The following is a 22,434-nucleotide window of genomic DNA, read 5'->3' as shown; positions in this document are numbered from 1 at the left end:
TGATTTGTTGTATGAAGTAACCTGTATTGTTTATTTTCTTATGCTTGAAATATTTAATCATAGAATCCCTAACAGTGCAGGAGGAAGCCACTCAGCCCATTGAGTTTGCACCAACTTTCCAACAGAGCATCTTGCCCAGGCCCTATCCCTGAAGCTCCATGCATTTGCCTCACTAACCAACCCCTTCCCCCTCCAAAAACCTACACATCTTGGGACACTAAGGGACAATTTAGCATGATCAATCCACCTAACCTGCACAACTTTGGACTGTTGGAGGAAACCGGAGCATCCAGAAGAAACCCACATAGATGCGGGGAGAATGTGCAAACTCCACAGTCACCTAAGGCCAGAATTGAATGTGGATCCCTGACACTGAGGCAGCAGTGCTGACCACTGTGCCACCATGCTGTCCTACATTTAAAAATGTATTTTCTCTCCGAAACATTGAAGTTAATTTTGGACATGAAATAACAATTAAAATTATGATGACATATAATTTCCATCTTTCCTCAGTTTTGATGAAGGATCATCAGCCCAACTTCTTAACTCTGTTTCTCTCTCCACAGGTGCTGCCAGACCTGCTGAGTATTTATAGCATTTTGTGTTTTTAATTTGAAAATTAAATATTGTATTCTCTACCACCAAGTTCAACACCATCTAAAATGTACATGGGGAATAAAAATGAGTGTGTCAATCCAACTTTTCTGAAAGTCAGGCAAAACCTATCAAATCCCATTTTGTTTTCTGTCTGCCATTCAACTTCACACTTTTATACCAAGCTTTTATGGGCATATGGAGTTAAGTCGCAAATCAGCCATGGTCTCATTGAATGGTGGAGCAGTGTAGAGGAGCTAACAATATACTCTTGTCCCTTTTTTTTAAACAATCCACTGGGGTCTTAAAAAATTTGGCCTAAATTCTTAGCTCAATCTTTCTGTTTCGTGTAATGGTCTCCTTTAGTTAGTCAGTCCCTTTGCTGTGTCTCTCTCCTGGATGATTCATGCTTCTGGAATGTTACTGCAGCTGTACCCATCCACTAGCGAAGCTATAAGAATGAGGTGCTGAGCCTCTTGACATTCATTGCTACAATACTGATGTAAATAGTTGGGCCAAGGATGCTGATCCTAAGATCACCTGCAACAATGTCTTAAGGTTGCAATGATTGGCTCCTAATATGCATTATTACCATCTTTCCATGGATGCCAGTCACTGAGGGATATCCTGTAAACCTCCACAGATCATGATTTAACTCATGTCTATGCTTTGACCAAGGTTGAAATGAGGACTTTGGTGGTTTGGCAGAACTCAAACTCAGACAACTTTATCCACTGAGTTCTCCTCTTACCACTTCTTCCAGTTTCTTAGTCAACAGTACACCACAGCTGCTTATAGTACATAAAACCTTTTCTTACGTCCAATAAACAAAAATACAAATGCATTTGTAGAAGAATGACTGTCATCTGAGAATTACATTGCAAAAATAGTCCCAATCCCTTATGCTAAGTATCAATCCTTTTCTGATTATTCTCCTGTGAAATATATTGGGTTGTTTCAAAAAAAAACAAATGTTTAATCCATAACTCCTGGGTATTCTTTACAATAATTAGCAAAATAAACTGTACTGTTTTTAAAGACTTTTTTTTAAAATGGTGCTTTTAAAAAGAACATTGCCCCGGTACAGGTAGCACCTCTATCATTCCCTGTGCAATTCCTGCAATATGCTGATGTATGGGAACATCACCACCTGCAAGTTCCCATCCTGACTTGGAAATATATCACCGTTTCTTCATTGTCGCTGTATCAAAATCCTGGAACACTCTCCCTAACAGCACTGTAGGTGTACTTACAGAAAATGGACTGTAAAATGGGTCAAAAATGCAGCTTACCACCACCTTCTCAAGGGCAATCAAGGAAGAGCAATAAATGCTGGCCTAGCTAGCAACACTAACATCCCCTGAAACAATAAAATGTTTGTTAAAAACTTGTAATTTGTACGGTATTACCTTCACAGCCAAGAAATTTAGTCCACTGTCATTGGCCAAAGCTTTTGCTATCATAGTCTTAGAGCAACCAGGAGGCCCATAAAGCAGAATTCCTTTTGGAGGCTGAATCCCCATTCTGGTGAAGGACTCTGGATGTTTGTGTGGCCATTCAACAGCCTGCTTGAGTTTTAGCTTCACATTTTCCATCCCTCCTATGTCTGACATGGACACCTAAATAATAAAAAGGCACCAATTATTGCAGGATCACCTTATGTACCCAAACTTTTCATTTTACATGTAACTACTGAATATTAAATAACATCTAAACAAAACATTGTCTTTTTATAATAATAAAAACCACTGCAAAAGGAATATCATCTATAAAATCACTTATGTTTAGGGATAGCATCCAAACTTCACATCAAAAAGACCAATGTGGCATGCGGATTGTTAAATCACATTACAGCTCTGGCTTTAATTTCCCTAATAATCAAAGAGGCCATATCAGCATAATGTTCATATTGCGACGTACAGGAGAGAGAGAGACAAGTAAACTGTCTGTAAAGGAAGGTGTTATGAATTATTTTTAAAATGTCTTCTCAAACCCTCCATTTGTGAAATCCAACATACTAATAACCGCAGCAAACTCATATTATGATTAATTGAAGAGATTAGTTTATTTCACATTTGAAAGCTAGGGGAGGAGTGTTTTCAATGTCAACCGACATACATACATACACACACACACACACACACACACACACCTCCACCTTCAAGTTTCTAGGTGTTTAGATCACCAATAACTTGTCCTGGTCCCTCCCACCCCAATGCGATAGTTAAGAAAGCACACCAACATCTCTACTTTCTCAGAAGGCTAATGAAATTTGGCATGTCCATGACAACTCTGACCAATGTTTACATATGTGCTTTAGACAGCATCCTTTCTGGATGTATCACAGCTTGGTATGGCTCCTGCTCTGGCCAAGATCACAAGTAATCACAAAGGGTTGTAAACTTAGCTCAGTCCATCATACAAACCAGCCTCCCATCCATTGACTCTGTCTACACTTTGTTACCTCAGAAAAGCAGCCAGCATAATCAAGGACTCCATTCATCCCAGAGAGTTTCTTTCACTTTCTTCCATCAGGAAAAAGATACAAATGTCGGAGGACACATACCAACCAACTTAAGATCAGCTCCTTCCCTGCTCCCATCAGACTTTTGAATGGACCTGCAATATATTAAGCTGACCTTTCTCTATATCCTAGTTGACTGTAACATTACATTCTGCACTCTTTCCTTTCCCTCTTCACTGTATACTCTATGAACAGCATGTTTTGTCTGTATAGCACCCAAGAAACAATGCTTTTTGTTGTAACCCAATACACGTGACAATAATAAACCAAGTCCAATAGGAAAAGGAGTTTTACAAGTATGGATAGTAACAGTACAAATACCACAGAACAGTACAAATCCACAGAAATTAGTTCAACTTATTTTCCCCTCTCTTTTCTGATCCATTACCTCCACCATTACCATTGTTATTGCCAGCTAACTGATCACAAAATCGGAATCAAAAAGCATAAGATGGGAATAGAAATTGTCAGGAAAAGGCTCAAATGAAAAGTGGAGCATGTTCACTGCCTGTCCTTGATAAGTATGTCTCTGCTCATCTGATCAGTGATGACCATGAAACTACTGGATCATCATCAAAAACCATCTTTGATTTGATTTATTATTGTCACATGTATTAGTATACAGTGAAAAGTATTGTTTCTTGTGCATTGTACAGACAAAGTATACCATACACAGAGAAGGAAAGGGGAGGGTGCAGAATGTTGTGTTAGTCATAGCTAGGTTGTAGAGAAAAATCAACTTAATATAAGGTAGGTCCATTCAAAGGTCTGATGGCAGCAGGGAAGAAGCTGTTCTCGAGTCAGTTGATACTTGGCCTTAGACTTTTGTATCCTTTTCCTGATGGAAGAGATTATGTCCAGGGTGTATTGAGCCCTCAATTATGCTGGCTGCTTTTCCGAGGCAGCGGGAAGTGTAAATGGAGTCAATAAATGGGAGGCTGTTTTGTGATGGACCGGGCTTTGTTCATGACCTTTTGTAGTTTCTTGCAGCATCGGACAGAGCAGGAGCCATATCAAACTTTGATACAACCAAAAAGGATGCATTTTATGGTGCATCTGTAAAGGCTGGTGACAGTTGACGCAGACATGACAAATTTCCTTAGCTTCCTGAGAAAGTAGAGGTGTTGGTGAGCTTTCTTAACCATAGCATTGGTTTGGGGGACCAGGACAGGTTGTTGGTGATCTAGACACCTAGAAACTTGAAGCTCTCGACCATTTCCACTTCATCCCCGTTGATGTAGACAAGGGCATGTCCTCCACTATACTTCCTGAAGTCAATGATTACCTCAGCATCTGGTTCACTCATGCCCTTGAGGAAAAAATTTGCCATCTTACCAGGTCTGACCTACATGTGATTTCAGATCCATAGTAATGGACTTGACTCTTAACTACTCTCAAAAATAGCATAACAAGCCACTAACTTGTATCTAACCGCTATGGAAAAAATGCACTATGAATGCATCTACACCACATGAACTTCAGTGGTCCAAGAAGATGGCTCACTATCAATTTCTCAAAGAAAACTATGGATGGGTGATAAATGCTAGCCTCATCAGTGACAATCACATCCCAAGAGCAAATTTTAAAAATTGCCTACTCTGCATCTTCTAGCAGTTGACTCAATAGTTACTTTGACAATGGTCTGAAAGCAGCTCTCCTATTGTGCAATCAATCCCTGAAAATTACAGGGAAACAAAAGGCAAGTCAAAAATCAATATTTTTAAAAAATGGCCAGGGACTGGGATGGGATATACAAACAACTGTTGCAAACTAATTTGTTGACCAGCCTGAGCAATTATCACATGCTTGGCAATCATGTCAGAACATTAAACTTCCCGACACTCTGGCAGTCAATTTATCAATATGAAATGGGCAAGACTCAGTTATATACCATGACATAGATAATAAAGCTTGAAATGATGACATGGAGCATTAAAACAACTAGACTGAGAGGCTGAGCTGATGGGCCTGTATTCCGTCAAAGGTTTCAGGCAAGAATAGCATCTTTTCAGACAAATGTCTTCCTTCGTCAGGAACGAGAAAGTACTGTGCGTTTTGTTCCCTCAAAAATCACAAAATGTAAAAGGGGAACATAATATTTAATATTGGGAGACTCAAGAAATAATGAGTATAATTAAAATGACATCAAAAATAATTAGAAAAAGTTAACAATAGCCAGTAAAACAAACATAATTTCTTTTGGAGAAACATCAAATAAGCATATAGAATTGTCAAAAAGAAAATGCTTTTAGCACTAACACTTATCTACAGAATCAGAATGGGTCATCCATTCATTCCATAAGTGTATTGACAATGAAATACAGATACTGCAACCTTGCATGAAAATCAGAAGAATTCTATTGGGTGGATATGAGTGGACCAGCAATAGCACAGCTATAAGTGCAAACAGAACTCAATATTGTGACCATACACACAATTATTAAAGTTCCAATCGCAACAGAAGAAGTCAACTATTAAGTCAATGCATGACCTACATCATATGCGCCCAGACAGATTTGATACTAGAGATGATAGTGTACTATCTGTCATATGTGTGCTGAGAAATAATGGTACAATCCAATTGTGCTTCACCCCAAAATGCCTAAATCTTTCTTTGTACCCCCACGAAACTTCACTTTCAAATGGCTCATCGTGAAGGACTTGTCTTCAACAACAAGAAATGCTACTGAATGTGGGGTAGATTAACTTCATCGGTTCCACTGTTAAAATTCTTGGATCAGCCCTGAGCCAGGCAAACTGGAAAATATTTGAGGTGTGTCTATTCCCTCTGCTGCCTTGGATTTTTCACCTTTTTACCATCATGCATACTCAACCTTGTCAATAGAGCATAACAGCTTTGAATACGTCGCAAAAACATATTGCAGTTTGGTCCCTATGTAAGGAAAGCTTTTTAAGTGCTTTGAAGACATCAGAAGGGGAGGTTTACTAGATTGATACCTGCAATAAATTTTCTGATGAGGATAGGTTGGAAAGACTGGGCTTGTTTCCATCAGTGTTTAGAAGAGTGAGGGGTGTTTTGATTATCAATACTGCTGACGTTTTATATACTTCAATGTGTACGTTAAGAGGGCGCAGTTCTGGTCGCCTCACTATAGGAAGGACATAGAAGTTATTGAAAGGGTACAGAGGAGATTTACAAGGATGTTGCCTGGACTGGGAGGCATGCCTTATGAAGTTAGGTTGAGTGAGCTGGGACTCTTCTCCCTGGAAGGACGAAGGTTGAGAGGCAACTTCATAGAAGTTTATAAAATGTTGAGAGGAATAGATAGGGTGGATTCTCAGAGGCTATTTCCCCGGGTTGAAATGGTCGCTATGAGAGGACACAGATTTAAGGTGCGGGGAGGGAAGTACAGAAGTGATGTTAGGGGTAAGTTTTTCACTCAGAGGGCGGTGAGTGAGTGGAATCGGCTGCCGTCAGTGGTGGTGGAGGCGAACTCGCTGGGGTCTTTTAAAAGACTTCTGGATGAGTATATGGGATTTAATGGGATTGGGGGCTACAGATAGGTCTATGGATTGGTAGGTGTTGATGTGATCGGCGCAACTCGTGGGCCGAAGGGCCTGTTTGTGCTGTAGTGTTCTATGTTCTATGTTCTAATCCCTACAGTGCAGAAGGAGGCCATTTGGCCCATCAAGCCTGCAACAACAACAATCCTACCTAGGCCCTATGCCCATAACCCCATGTATTTACCCCGTTAATCACCCTGACACTAAGGGGCAATTTAGCATGGTCAATCAACTTAAACCGCACATCTTTAGACTGTGGGAAAAAAAAACGGAGAACCCAGAGGAAACCCATGTAGACATGGGGCGAATGTGCAAATTCCACACAAACAATGACCCAAGGCCAGAATTGAACCCTGGTCCCTGGCACGGTGAGACAGCGGTGCGAACCACTATGCCACCATGCTGCCCTACATTTAATTAAAATTTGGAACACAAATATATTCTTATGAGAACCAGAACAGCCTCAGCATTAAAATGAAGGTAGCCTCTGAGCAGGGTGGGTGAATTGCATACATGAAACTTGAAAATCAATTGGGTGAGGTGGGCTCTGTAATTTCAATTCAGCTATATCAATTAATTTTGACATCTGGACTTTATTACTCCAAGGGTGCGATATGCACTTATATGACATGATCTCAACAGTACTAAAGGGGCAAAGCTCAGATGGAAATTGGAGATGTTTGGAAGGAATGGTGGACAGAGAGCAAAATTTAAAAAGACGCCTCATTGGAATTACTGCTGAACACCACCAGGAATAGGAGAGACATACTTTTCCCCAGCAAAGTGGGAAGAAACCTACTGCTTTCATCAAAAAGATGTGGTTGAAGATAGCTGAGAAGGTGAGTAACATGTGCACTGCACCCAAATATTGGATGTGATGCAGGAATTTGTTTAATAACCTAATCAGCATATTTATTGATTCAGCTACATTCAATGCTTTAAGCGCCCAGTCACTTCCCCTATGTTTTACTCTGTCTTGCTAAGTGTACTGTATTATATCAGTCCACACATCCACCTAACTTACTGCAGCGCCCAGCCTTCACCTTCTTTTTACTCATTAATGCGATTTGAATTTCACTGACTAGGCTAGTATTTATTGCCCATCTTTAATTGCCCCGAGGTGATGATGAGATGCCTTTTTGAACCACTGCAGTCCATATGATGCAGGCACATCCACCGTGCTGTTAGGAGGGGTTGTTCCAGGATTTTGACATAGCGATAGTGAAAGAAAGATGATAAATTTCCAAGTCAGGATGGTGTGTGCCTTGGAGAATAGTGTCTCCATTGGTCTAATACCCTTGTCCTTCAAGATGGTAATGATCCTGTGCATTTCCCATTTATTCATCTACCATTGCCATTCACCCATATCTATGCAAGATGATCCGCTTATTCCATGATTACCCTCATGAATGTCCCACTAGCACATTTGTGAGCTAAATGTTTCAACTTAATTCACAGGTCGATTTTTCCACCCCTTACAGGAGATGATGCAAAACACAAGAGGATGCAAAGTGATTTGGCAATAATAGTTCAGCTTGCTGATGCAGAAGGGAGCCCCAGAGGTAAGCAGCATGTTCTGCGCCTCTCCAAATCTCCCAGGGGACTCTCAGATAGTTGGTGATGAAATTGCAAATTTTTCTCAGAGATATGCTGGCTTCATATTGTCAATGGCTGAACTGGGAGAGGCAATTGTCAAGACAGACTTTTCTTTAACTAAATCATATTCCTTTCTTTTGTTTTTCAGGGCCATCATATGTACAGGTAATGTTACAGGGCACCCATGATGATGGTGCCACATGGGAACTCACGCCACCTGATGACGTACTGTCACAGGATCTATAAGTAAACTTTCATTTCAATGGTTCCACAAATAGTTAACTTGATTTTTTACCTGAAAAGTAATGTCACACAAGTGTGCATGGGTGGACATAGTGGCAAGACAGCTATAGAGAGTTGAGACTGCAATTTTGTCCAAGCTCTGCTCAGTTCGACAAAAGGTATTGAACCACAGGTTCAAGGAGAATGCTAGAACAGCAACTTAGCCAAATACTAACCAAAGTACCACATTAAGTATCACATCTGCACATTAATGGAGAGAATAGAGGAGTCCAACTCAACAGCAAGTGTTTGCTGACCATAGAATTGCAAAAATGTTTACTGTGGGGAGAATGGCTGTCTTTGTGACTCGGCAGTACAAGAATGACCTGCTGTCATAAACATGATGGTGGATGCTGTATTTGTGGCTTTACAACATGCCACTGCTCTCCACCAAGGTGAGATGAGAGTGACTGCCTTTGACATTAAGGCAGCATTTACCAGGTGTGACATCAAGGGACCCTAATAAAATAGAACCAATGAAAATCAAGGAGAAAACTCTCCATTGGTTAGAGTCATACCACACAAAAGATGATGCTTCTGATTGTTGGAGGCCAATCATTTCAATTCCAGGACATCACTGCAGGAGTTCCTCAAGGTTATGTCCTAAAACATTTTTAGCTGTTTCATCAATGACCTTCCTTTCAGAAATGGGCTGTTCACTGAGAACGGTACAATCTTCAACACCATTTGCAACTCCTCAGATACCAAAGCAATCCATGCCCAAATGCAGCAAAACCTAAACAATATTCAGGTCTGGGCTGAAAGATGGCAGGTAATATTCATGCCAAAGTGCCAGGCAGTGACCATCTCCAACAACAGAGAAGTGACCAGCTCTCCTTGACATTCGATGACATTAGCATTACTGAATGTTCTACTCGCACCACTATGGGAGTTAGTTACCATCAACCAGAAACTGGACTGGACTACCCAAATAAATACTGTGGCTACAAAAGCAGGTCAGGGGCTCAAAATCCTGTGATAAGTCACTCACCTCCTGTCTCTCTAAAGCCTGTCCACCATCTTCAAGGCACAAAATCAGGAGTGTAATGGAATACACTTGCCTGGATAAGTTCAGCTCCAACAACACTCAAGAAGCACGACAGCATCCTGTACAAAGCAGTCTGCTTAATTAACACCATATCTACAAACATCTTAGTCCCCCCATCACCAATGTACAGTGGCAGCAGTATGCACCACCTACAAGATGCACTGCAGGAACTCACCAAGGCTCCTTCAACAGCATCTTTCAAAACTACAACTCTCTAGAAGGGCAAGGGCAACATTTGCATGGGAAAACCACCATCTGGAAGTTCTCCCCCAAGCTACTCATCACTCTGACATGGAAATATATTGCCATTCCTTCACAGTCGCTAGGTGAAAATCCTGAAACTCCCTAATGAACGGCACTTGAGTGTACCTATGCCATTTGGATTGCAGTAGTGCAAGGTGGCTGCTCACTCCACCCTCTCAACAGTAATTAGGGATGGGCAATAAATGCTGGCTTAGCCAGTGACATCTCCATCCCATTAACGAATAAAAACAAAACAAACTGATTCTTAGCAGAGCAAGAGTGATGCTGCACTGGCCTGGGAGAGGGATGATGATGAAAAAAATACATGGAAGCGAACTCTACTCAGATTATTCCCACTTCTTAATCACTGCCCACTTTGCTACCCTAACCCTGAAAAATAATTGGCTTTAAGTGAACAGGAGTGTGTCATGTTTCCTCTCTGGAGTTTCTTTCATCAACATCTGGCACTACACAGTGCACAGTGTATAATATCATTAAAGAAATGGATAGCTCCTACTACGAAATAGGTGCAATCTCATTAATGGATTCCATCATGTTCTTGCAGTGGTGGACCAAGATGAAGGTACAGCATTAAATCTCAAAGAATGGTATTTCTTTAGCATGAAGCATAAAAGCATGCAAGTGATGGCCAACTTCATTGGCCCTTCTTACAGTTTCTTTATTGTAGCTCAGTTAACCTTGCCAATGCTCTTTCAACAAAGCAATTTAATGGCTTCTTTGTTTAAAGATCTGGGTCTTAATACTTTTCTGCCACCTCAAAACTCTACAGGAGTGCAAATATATCATCGTATTTTGTGAATACAAATTATAGTTAAAATATGTCAGCAATCAGAAATTAAGCAACTGTTAATTTGATTACTTTGGAGGTACATGTGAATATGCATCTAATAAGATCACCAAGATTATTTTTCCCTGCTTGTTGCGAGATGCACAATATCAGCATTCACTTTATTGACTATATCTAGGTCAGAGGTCACTGAACTAGCTTTGCAAATTACCATGAAGAAGCAAGTCATACGTTTGATTAGTGCAAACATGCACCATAACTTGATGCATTCAATAAATAATAATGACCTGGAAAAATTATGGCACATAAATAACAAACTTTTATTAATGCACAAATAAATCAGAAATGTGTAGTAAGGAACCCATTAATTATGAATTGCAATAGGTTGCTGGCCACTATTAGGTTTTCAAGAATTTGCTACAGTTGCATATCAATTGCTCATTAAACTTTCCACAGAAAGGCAAGTCTTTTAATTAAGTACCCTTCTAATGACATGATAGTTGTCAATGACTATCAACCAACTTCTCTGGCCCGAAAATTAACAGTTAAATTTATGGAGTCCCATTCTATAAGAATTAGAAATAGGAGTAGGCCCTTCAAGCCTGCTCTGCCATTTAGTAAGATGATGGTTGATCTAACACTCTTAACTTCACTTTCTTGCCTTATCTCTGTAACAGTTAACCCTGCTGATCAAAAACCTCAGCCTGCAAAATTTCCAAAGATCCAGCCTCCACAGCTTTCCGGGGTAAAGAATTCCAAAGATTCACCACTCTTTGAAAGAAGAGATCCTTCCTCAAATACGTCGTAAATGAGCATCTCTTATTCTGCGACTATGCCCTCTGGTCTTACACTCTCTTACTTGTAGAGGCATCCTCCCAACATTTACCCTAACACCCAAAGAATCTTATATGTTTTAATCATATTACCTCTCATTCTTCTGAGCTACAAAAGTGTACTTTTAAATTCCAGCCCCCTTGAAATAAAAACATGCATTCCATTTGCTTTCTCTATTATCTTCTTCATCTGTATGATAGCTTTCCGGGTTTCATGAACAAGGACCTCCAATGTCCCTTTGTGCTAGAGTTTTCTGTCATCTCTTTGCATTTAAATAATAATTCACCTTCTCATTCTTTGTAAAATGAACAATCTCACACTTTCCCACAATGAATTCAATTTGCCAGATTTCTGCCCACTCACTTCATCTGTTAATATCTAAGGCATTTTTATCCTCCTTACAACCTGCTTTCTACACCACATTTGTTTCATTGTCAAATCTGGTCACAGTACACTCTGTTCTTTTCTCCAAATCATTCATATATATTGTGGAGAACTGTGGTCCCAACACAGAATCCCTGTGGTACTCCACTGGTACTGTCCTCCCCTCTAAAATAGCTCTGTATCACTATATGCTGCTTCCTGTTAGTTAGCCAATCCATTATCCATGCCAGAACGTTACCTCCAACATCTTATTTTATATGAGCTCTTATTTTACATAGTAGTCTTTTGTGTGGCACCTTATCAGATGCCTTTTGAAAATCCAAAAACATCAATTGGTTCTCTTCTATCTGATACTTCCTCATAGAACTCCTGCACATTTGTGAGACATGATTTCCTCCTCAGAAACCAAGCTGACTCTGCCTGATCAGATTATGATTTTCCAAATGCACTGCTATTCTCTCCTTAATAACTGATTCCAATATTTTTCTAATAACTGAAGTTAGACTAACTGGCTTGCATTTTGCCTCCTTCCCTTTTTAAACAAGAATACTGCACTGGCAGTTTTCCAATTCTTTGGCACAGATCCATAATGCAAGGATTTTTGGAAAATAACTAACAATGTATTCATCATCTCTGTAGCTACCTCCTTTAAGATCCTGGACTGCAAACTATCAGGTCCAGGGGACTTGTCAACCTTGAACTCTAATTTGCGTAACTCTAATTCTCTGATGATGGTGACAGTATTTCATCTCTCCCTCGCATTATTTTATTATTTCTGCAATGCATGTAGTATCCTCTACAGTAAAGACTGATGCAAAATATCTATTTGTTTTGTCGGCTGTTAATTAAAGGGAGATTTAAGAATCAAGTTTCAATATTTTGCTTTCTTACCTAACTTTTGTAGAAATTTTTTCTTTCTCTCTGGATCCTGACTTTATTTCCTTCTCTGAATTTCTCTTTCTGTATCTGATTTGACAATGAATTCATTCACTTTAATTCACCCTCCTTCTTCACCCTTCCTCTATTTATTTCTCATTGGTTACAGAGATACACTGTCTCTTTGTTCATCAAGGTACCATATCCCTTCACTGTACTGACATTAGTAATTTTGTGGGCAACTGTTTTAAAATCTCAACATGCAAGAATAAATTTAAAGGACAACTGTCAGCACCCCTGCCGCCTCTGCACCACCCCGCTCCAGCAGGAAAATATGGACCAAACATTTATACAACTTTTATTTTGAAATAGACTGTGAGCTGCATGAATTAGTCATAGCTATGGAATAAAACTAGTTTCAAACAGACAATCATTCAGATCCTGTTTATACTACACATGCAGTTAATTTCCCTTCATTAAAGGGGCTTGAAAAGAGAGTTGGAAAATCAATTATAGTTGAACAGCACTGTATCACAAACTTTGGCGCTGGCATATTCTTAGTCACATATTATAGTTCTATATGCAACCCTCTGAGCATCTGCACGATGTTTTGCACCGACAGCAAATGTAACTCAGTGACACCCATTATACGATACATAATGCAGTACCAAGCATTTACCACCATGCCCAGCATATTACTCAATGTCAGCTATCTATTATCCTCTATATAAAAACTAGAGTTACTCAATTATCCTACAAATCAAGACCATATCTCTACTATCCAACTGTCAGCATTGATTAAATGTAACTCTGTACCATCTGTACCTTGATTATGAAGCAGAAACAAGATAGCTATTATCTTCTATATAATTTACTGCAGAATAATAACAATGTAAAACTCAAGCATTTCAAATATGTTTGGCACTTTGAACACCAGACTAACCACAGGTATTCACTTCATTCACTCAAGAGACAAGTTAACTTCCTCCATTCACACCATCAAAATCAATGATGAAATTTGATTAAGAAATATATCAATAAATCTCTTTAATCAAACATGTTTCAGACTGAATCACAATTAAGGTTTTAACAAAAGACAAAAAAAGTTCAAATAATAACTGCTGATTGGCTCAAATATTCCACTGCATAAATCCAAATAAAAATGTAATTCCATTCATTGGACAGTAAGAAACATTACCAATCAAATTGAGTAACCATCAATAAAACAGACAAATCAGTTTGGCTAACATCCTGCAAAACCAACAATCCGAATTCCTCAAAAATGCTTGCAGTTCAGCTACAGGGGCTTTATGATTTTTGACTCGGATGAGAATATAAAGGAGGGAACAGTTGGCTCAAACTATTGATCTTCCTTGAGACTTCAATTCTTGGCTTATACTTTATTGTCCTTTTTTGTGCCCTAAAACCTAGAAAGTTGCTTAATCTGAGACCTGATTTTCTGCCTTAGTTAAATGTTTCACCATCATTTTCCTCCCCTGCCCTTGGATCCAATACCTCCACTGTTGCAAACTGCTACCCCATCTCCAACTTCCATTTTCTCCCCAAAGTACTTAAGTCTTTTCTTCCCCAAATCCCTGTTCACCTTTCCACCAGTCTTTTTGCACCTCACCAGTTAGTTTTCTGTCCCTGTCACAGTAATGAAATCGCCTTCAAAGTCACAAATGGCATCCCCTGTGATTGTTATGTAATTCTCAACACAGTTAATCACACTACCTCTCTCCAAAGCCACTTGTCAGCTGTTCAGCTGATTAAGACTGCTCTCTCGATTCCATTCTTAACATATCCAATCTTAGGCAGAGCATCTCCAACAATGGTCCCTCTTCAGGCACCTTCACCATTACCTCGAGTTCCTGAAAAATCAATCATTGTCTTCCTTCTCATGGCATGATATGGAATCTGCTTCTACTTGTGCACAGTATTCCCACCAGCTATCTTCACCCATCAACTGACATTGGGCTGTCTGACTGTGTGTCCTAGTTGAGAGAAAAGTAGTGGTAATTGGGAATAGTGTAGTTAGGGGCATAGACACTGTTCTTTGTGACCAGGATAGAGAATCCCAAAGGCTGTGTTGCCTGCCTGGTGCTCGGGTCCAAGATGTCTCATCTGGGCTGCAGAGGAACTTGGAGTGGGAGGGTAAAAATCCAGTTGTCATGGTCCATATAGGTGCCAATGAAATAGGCAAAACAGGAACTAAGGATCTGCAGAGGGAGTATGAAAAGCTAGGAACCAAATTAAAAAGCAGAACCAACAAGGTGGTAATCTCTGGATTACTACCTGAGCCACGCGCAAATTGGCACAGGGTCAATAGGATTAAGGAGGTGAATGTGTGGCTCAAGGATTGGTGTGGGAGGAATGGGATCAAATTCATGGGACAGTGGCACAGTATTGGGGCAGATGGGACGGTCTTCGTCTGAATCGTGCTGGGACCAGAGTCCTGGCAAATCATAACTAGGGCTGTAGATAGGGCTTTAAACTAATTAGTGGGGGGGGGGGGGGGGGTGGTATGGGGAATTACAAAATCAAAGGTAAAGGAGAGGGTACGAGTGCTGGTTAACGTTGGGGACATTCAACCAGTTAAAGGAGCAGAGGGCTCGGGAGAGGTTAGTAGCATTTCAACAAATCAGGTCCAGATAAAGGCTGGCATAAAGACACTTTGTTTCGAATGCTTCGTGCATTCAGGTAAAGTGAATGAGTTGATGGCACAAATCAGCACAAATGGGTATGATCTAGTGGCAATTACAGAAACGTGGTTGCAGGGTGACCGGGACTGGGAACTGAATATCCAGGGATATCAGACATTGAGGAAGGATAGAGAGAAAGAAAGAGGAAGTGGGGAAGCTCTGTTAATAAAGGATAATATCAGGGCAGTAGTGAGAGACGATATAGGCTCTAAAGGAGCAAAACGTGGAATCATTATGGGTGGAGATAAGGAATAGTAAGGGGAGAAAGTCACTGGTGGGCATGTGAGGTGGGGAGGGCTATTAACAAGCAAATAATGGATGCAAGCAAAAACGGAACGCAATAATCATGGGGGATTTTAACCTGCATATTGATTGGTTGACTCAAGTCGGACGCAGTGGGCTTGAGGAAGAGTTCTTAGAACGCTGTCAGGATAATTTCCTTGAACAATATGTTACAAGACCTACGAGGGAGCGAGTTACCTTAGATCTGATACTGTGTAACGAGACAGGTAGAATTAAGGATCTTCTTGTGAGGGATCCTCTTAGGATGAGTGATCACAATATGGTTGAATTTCTGATACAGGTGGAGGGTGAGAAAGTAGGGTCCCAAACCAGTGTCCTCTGCTTGAACAGAGGAGAGTACAATAGGATGAGGGCGGAATTGGCTAATGTAGACTGGGAGCACAGACTAGTTGGTAGGACAGCTGAGGAACAGTGGAGGATTTTTAAGGAGATTTATTTCAGTACTCAGCAAAAATATATTCCGGTGATAAAGGAGGACTGTAAGGAAAGGGATAACCAGCCGTGGATAACGAAGGAAATAAAGGAGATTATTAAATTAAAAACTGATGCGTACAGAGTGGCCAAAAATAGTGGGGAATTAGAAGATTGGGAAAGCTTTAAAAAAAAAAGAACGACTAAGAAAGTGATAAAGAAAGGAAAGATAGATTATGAAACTAAACTAGCTCAAAATATAAAAAGTGATAAGTAAAAGCTCTTACAAATATATAAAAAGGAAGAGAGTGGCTTGAGTGAATGTTGGGCCTTTGGAGGACGAGCGGGGGGATTTAATAGTGGGAAACGAGGAAATGGCTGAAATTTTAAATAGATTTTTTGTGTTGGTCTTCACGATGGAGGACACAAATAGCTTACCGAATATTAAAGATAGAGGGTTGGTAGAAGGCGAGATCCTTCATACAATTACTGTTACTAAAGAGGTAGTGCTTGGTAGACTAATGAGACTGAAGGTAGGCAAGTCCCTGGGCCCGGATGGAATGCATCCCAGGATACTGAAGGAAATGGCAGAAGTAATAGGAGATGCGTCAGTCGTTGTTTATCAAAATTTGCTGGACTCTGTGGAAGTACCGGTTGATTGGAAAACAGCTAAGGTTACACCGCTGTTTAAAAAAGGTTGCAGACATAAGGCGGGTAAATACAGGCTGGTTAGCTTAACTTCCGTAGTTGGGAAAATGTTGGAATCCATCATTAAAGAAGAAATAGCAGGACACCTGGAAAGGAATGGTTTGATCAAGCATATGCAGCATGGATTCATGAAGGGGAAGTCGTGTTTGCCGAATTTACTGGATTTTTACGAACATGTGAATAGTGCGGTTGACAGAGGGGAACCGGTGGATGTGGTGTTTTTAGATTTCCAGAAGGCATTTGATAAGATGCCTCACAAAAGGTTGCTGCAGAAGATTAGGGTACACTGAGTTGGGGGTAAAGTGTTAGCGTGGATTGAGGATTGGCTATCTAACAGGAGGCAGACAGTTAGGATAAATAGGTACTTTTCTGGTTGGCAGTTGGTGGCTAGTGGCATGCCACAAGAATCAGTGCTGGGGCCATATAGACAATCTGGAGGAGGGGACTGAGTGTAGGGCAACGAAGTTTGCTGATGACACGAAGATGAGTGGGAAAGCGAATTGCATGGAGGACGTGGGAAGTCTGCAGAGAGATTTGGATAGGCTGAGTGAGCGGGCGAGGATCTGACAGATGCAATATAATGTTCGCAAATGTGAGGTTATCCACTTTGGAAGAAATAATAGTAAAATGAAATATTATTTAAAATGGTGAAAAATTACAACATGCAACTGTGCGGAGGGACCTGGGGGCCTTGTGCATGAAATCGCAAAAACTCAGTCTGCAGGTGCAGCAGGTAATCAAGAAGGCGAACGGAATGTTGGCCTTTATCACGAGGGGGATAGAATATAAAAGCAGGGAGGTCTTGCTGCAACTGTACAAGGCACTGGTGAGGCCGCATCTAGAGTACTCTGTGCAATTTTGGTCTCCTTATTTGCGAAAGGATACATTGGCCTTGGAGGGAGTACAGAGAAGGTTCACCAGGTTGATACCGGAGATGAGGGGGTTAGCTTATGAGGAGAGATTGAGTAGATTGGGCCTGTACTCGTTGGAGTTTAGAAGGCTGAGGGGTGATCTTGTAGAGACATAAGATAATGAAGGGGCTAGATAGGGTAGAGGTAGAGAGATTCTTTCCACTTAGAAAGGAAACCAGAACTAGAGGGCACAGCCTTAAAATGGTGGGGGGGGGGTTGCAGTTTAGAACAGAGTTGAGGAGGAACATCTTCTCTCAGAGGGTAGTGAATCTCTGGAATTCTCTGCCCATTGAAGTGGTGGAGGCTACCTCATTGAATATGTTTGTCACGGGTAGATAGATTTCTGATTGATAAGGGAATTAAGGGTTATGGGGAGCAGGCGGGTAAGTGGAACTGATCCACTTCAGATCAGCCATGAACTTATTGAATGGCGGGCCAGGTTCGAGGGGCTAGGTGGCCTACTCCTGCTCCTGCTCCTATTTCTTATGTTCTTATGAGACTCCAGTTAAACATTGTGAAGACTGCAGTCTCACCACCAATTTCATCACTTTCCCAAACTATCACCCCAAGTTGAAATAGACCCGTTTAGAGAGGTGAAATGCTTGGAGTCAGGTTGCGTATCTCAAGAAAGATATATTGCCCTTTGCAGAGGAGCAATGCAGATTCATCAGAATAATACCAGGACTTAAACAGTTAAATTAGGAGGCCAGGTTGCATAAACTTGGTTTTTGTTCCCTTTAGTTTTGATTGTTTAGATCTAAACAAAGGTATTTCAAATAACAAAAGGATTCAATAGGCTAATACAGAACAGGATGAAGCAATTTGAAAATGAGAGCTAGGCCATTGATGAGTGGAATTAGGGAGCACACTCCCTATGCAAAACATGTGGAAATCTGGGACTCATTTCCCAAAAGCCTTTTGATACTCAGCTAATTCAAGTTTTGCAGACTGAGTTCAACAGGGGTTTATTGGAGAAATATATCAAGAGGAAAGAAGCAAAGGCAAATAAATGGGGTTGAGGCAATTAAGTCATGATCTAATGGCAGGCCAGAACAGTCTCAAAGAATGGCCTACTCGTGTTCTGACTCATCACTCTCCTCACATTCTCAATCCTTTCCTACCCCGCCCCCATTTTTCCAACTCTTCCTGTCCTCTACAATATTCCGTCATTCCTCTACATTTTATCTTGCTTCCCAACATGCTCCTCTCCTGATGTAAGGGTGGTAAGATGTAATTGGAAATGAAAATACCCTTATGATATATTCTAACAATCAATTACTAACAATGTCACATGGCTTCCATCCAAATAAAGACATTTTGAATTACAGGCTGCATTGGTACTCCCAATTGATGCACTCAAATCATCATTGATTCAACAACCTAATTGGACATACATCAGCCAATTTAAGTTACAATGTTCTGTAGCATACTTTCCAAAAGGTTCAGCAAACCCAATTCCAGCTGCAACAGAACAGGAATCAATACTGAGCAAAAGCAAAAAAAAACACCTTGAAATTCCCTAAAAATTTAAGCAGAACACTTAAGTGTTGACTTGGAGTAAATGAAACATAACAAATAACTTACCTCCTAATAAATGATTGACATAAAACTACAGCCTTTTCTGGAAATCACAAGGCTAACAATGGTTTCCTCCCTCCTATTTTGAAAACACTGATATTGATAATCACATGTTCCTCCAACAACAACACGTAACTTTCCTTCTAAAGCAAGCATCTGTTTCTTCCTTGGCATGTAAACCTGGAAGATGAAAGTTGCACTTTGCAACACATGAACAAATATGAATATTATTTTGCTGTTTTAGTAATAACTTACTTTTGGCACATCAATAGTCACCTCCCTCATGGCACTAGGCCTGACATCATTCATTGCTTGCAGGAAATCATTAAAAGTTATCTTCACTGACTCAGCCACCTCACTGTCTGAAGGATTGGTGCATTCTTCAAGTGCCCGACGCAGAGCATGCAAACCTGTCAGAAAGAAAAATAATTCTACGGGTCACCCATTTTGTTTGGGATTCGCTGAACATTATATTTCACCTTGCAAAGTAGTCTTAAATTAATTCTAAACCAAAATGTCACAATATTGCTCAAACTTTGCAAAATATTTTTAAAATGTATTAAAAAGAAACTTGTATTTCAGTGATGTCTACTTCAAATTATTACAAAGTGCAATTATATTCAATGTAAACACTCAAGTAATTAATGCATGACACATCAAGACAATGTAATTCACCAACTCTTTATTCAAGTAGGAAGTTCATGTTAACTTTAAAATAGTAAAACGTAGCAGTAATTCATAGGTGTGTATCTGTGATTCAAACTGAAGTTAGCAGTTTTAACTGGTATGAAGCAGTAAAACTGAACACACAGTTGGCATTTCCCTTTGGTAAAGAAGCAAAAAGACAGCTGGGTAACACAGCAGCTTAGAAACAGGTCTTGTATTTCTGTGACTTTGGCTCAAATCCAACCAGACTGATGAGATGAAAGTCTGCTTTGTCTGATTGTAAGGATCTGATATCCCGTAAGTTTAAGATAGCCTCAATCCAGTTCCTCGTATGCATGAGCCCAAGGACAAAACTGTCACTAACCAGTAATAAACTCAGGCAGGTGGAAGCATACTGCAAGTTGGAAAATGAAAACATACCACACAATTTTTTCAAAATTTTGCTTGATGTCCTCCTTCTTTCCTAGTCCACTCTACTCTTTCTTCTCTATTTCACTTTCTGTAGCAATTTGATATTGAACTCACCCACTCTAACTGATCTTCCTTCTCAGTCTTTTGTTTATTTGGCAATCCTTAAATCTCATTGGTTTAGCAGATACACTGTTGACTCCAGGCTCAGTAAGGACCCAAGTGCCATGTTGCCCTCTCCAATCCACTGTCAGCCTACACTCCCAACAACTTTCAGGATAAAACATTTATGAGCTGAAGGGAGCCGGCTAAAATCTATCTACCTGGACACATTGCAAGATATCCTGCTTCAGGGAATTCAAAATGATTTTTAAGAACAAAGTTTAGTGAGCATACGGGGCAGTAGGCAATTCTTTCCTCACTAAGCCTTGCAAAATTAAGCATTTGTTTCACCTTTTGACTGAAAGGCTCCTACTTATTGAGTTTGGGTCACAATTAGTCAATTTCTAGCAGATAAGGACCCTCAGCAAGAATAATACCCCTTATTCAACATTAACTGATAAACTCACTAAAAGATGTTGCAAAGCTGGCTAGTTTGGGAAAACAAACTTATTTCAGTACTGCACAAAAGGCATTCTTCAACATTGCAACAGATAGAGGGAGCTTTACACTACACCCAAGCCAAATCTGACATGCAAGTGAGTGCTTGATGCCAGCCAACAGTCAAACTGTCCAGTATTAACAATTGTCTTGGACAAGTGCAAAAGGTCATCTCATATTTCTTCCGAGTAGCACTACCTATTTTAAAATTTCAGGGCTATATTCAAAATAAACACTTTTTCAGCAAGGAAATTTGTACTCTAAAATCAACAAACTGAAAAATACAGTTTGCGTCTCCTACTTTGACAGTTTTGCCCCCAACACTATTAAGCACACTTACTGACTATCTGATGCATTACCATATATTCACGATTATAACTCATGGCCATTGACGCTTCTCTGGAAAAACCCTTCATGCAGCAGTTTCTGACATAATATGGTTTAATTTTTGTAACATTTTCATTACTTACATTCTGATCACTGGTGTTGCCCCTCCATAAGACAGATAATCAGTTAACCAGGTTGTTGATAAAAGAACTTAACTGACTAAATCTAGGGCATAAACTGGTAATATTTCACCATTTTGCTACTTTAAAGTTTTAAAATCAGATTCCTCAGTTATTATTTTAAAGCATTCACTGTATTACCATGCCCTTCTTCCATTATTATGTCTGCCAGTATCCTGATTAGAAGGAAATGGTTGCCCTCCGGCAACTATTACCCATGCCTAATCCTGCCACGTTATCATTAGAAAACAAATCAGGACACTAAAGTTAAGAGTGGGAGTTCAATTGTTGCACAGGCCAAAGATAAACAAATGCAAGATCAAAACAAGCCAGGAATGTTACCTAGTATCCCACTTGCCCCATATGGCCCAGTCACACATTATTCAGTAATTGAGACTTTGGAAGAACAGCTAGCACAATAATATTTATGATGAGATTTTCAAATTGCATTACTGAGAAATAAATTATTTGTTTCTCACATTTCGTTTACATTTTTGCTGGAAAACAGGTTACAGGGTAGAACCAGACTTACTACATCATCACATTCTATATTAAATATTAGTTCTGTAGATTAATTGTCTTGTCAAAGTTCAACCCTTGCTATCTGTTTTTTCTTTAGCAGAAACTAAAAATATTGAAACTGAAAAGGTGTGTGGCTCAGTTTCAGTAACTCTATTTGTACGGCTGCCCCATACAACTGCAGCACTGTTATTCTCATGTGACATTCTCATTACACAGTAACGTTAACATGTTTCCTTTTCCATTCAACTGAAAATATCAGAAATAGTAAAAGCAATTTTTTTCAAACATTTCCAACAACAGACCTTGCATAGTATTGGACCAGCGACATTAAAACTGAAAACCTTGGCACATAAGAACAGAAAGAAGTAACAGCAGGAATAAACCAGACTGCCCCTTGAGCCTTTT

General features: G+C 40.0%; 1 protein-coding gene across 4 annotated transcripts in view; it reads right to left on the bottom strand.

The window, feature by feature from the left end:
- The window catches only part of afg2a (AAA ATPase AFG2A), a 445,255-nt gene that overhangs the window by 364,139 nt on the left and 58,682 nt on the right, over nucleotides 1-22,434 (bottom strand). For all 4 annotated transcript variants that reach the window (XM_080193527.1, XM_080193521.1, XM_080193533.1 and 1 more), the window contains 2 exons: nucleotides 19,583-19,737; nucleotides 2,004-2,213 (listed from right to left, as the gene is read on the bottom strand). In XM_080193527.1, the coding sequence (XP_080049653.1) occupies nucleotides 2,004-2,213; nucleotides 19,583-19,737 (365 nt within the window). The remainder of the gene's footprint in view (nucleotides 1-2,003; nucleotides 2,214-19,582; nucleotides 19,738-22,434) is intronic.

Source organism: Carcharhinus amblyrhynchos, chromosome 1 (assembly GCF_965287045.1).
Source record: "Carcharhinus amblyrhynchos chromosome 1, sCarAmb.v2.hapA, whole genome shotgun sequence".
Taxonomy (NCBI): domain Eukaryota; kingdom Metazoa; phylum Chordata; class Chondrichthyes; order Carcharhiniformes; family Carcharhinidae; genus Carcharhinus; species Carcharhinus amblyrhynchos.
Note: the sequence above shows the minus strand (reverse complement) of the source record. Positions and strands in the feature narration are given on the sequence as shown.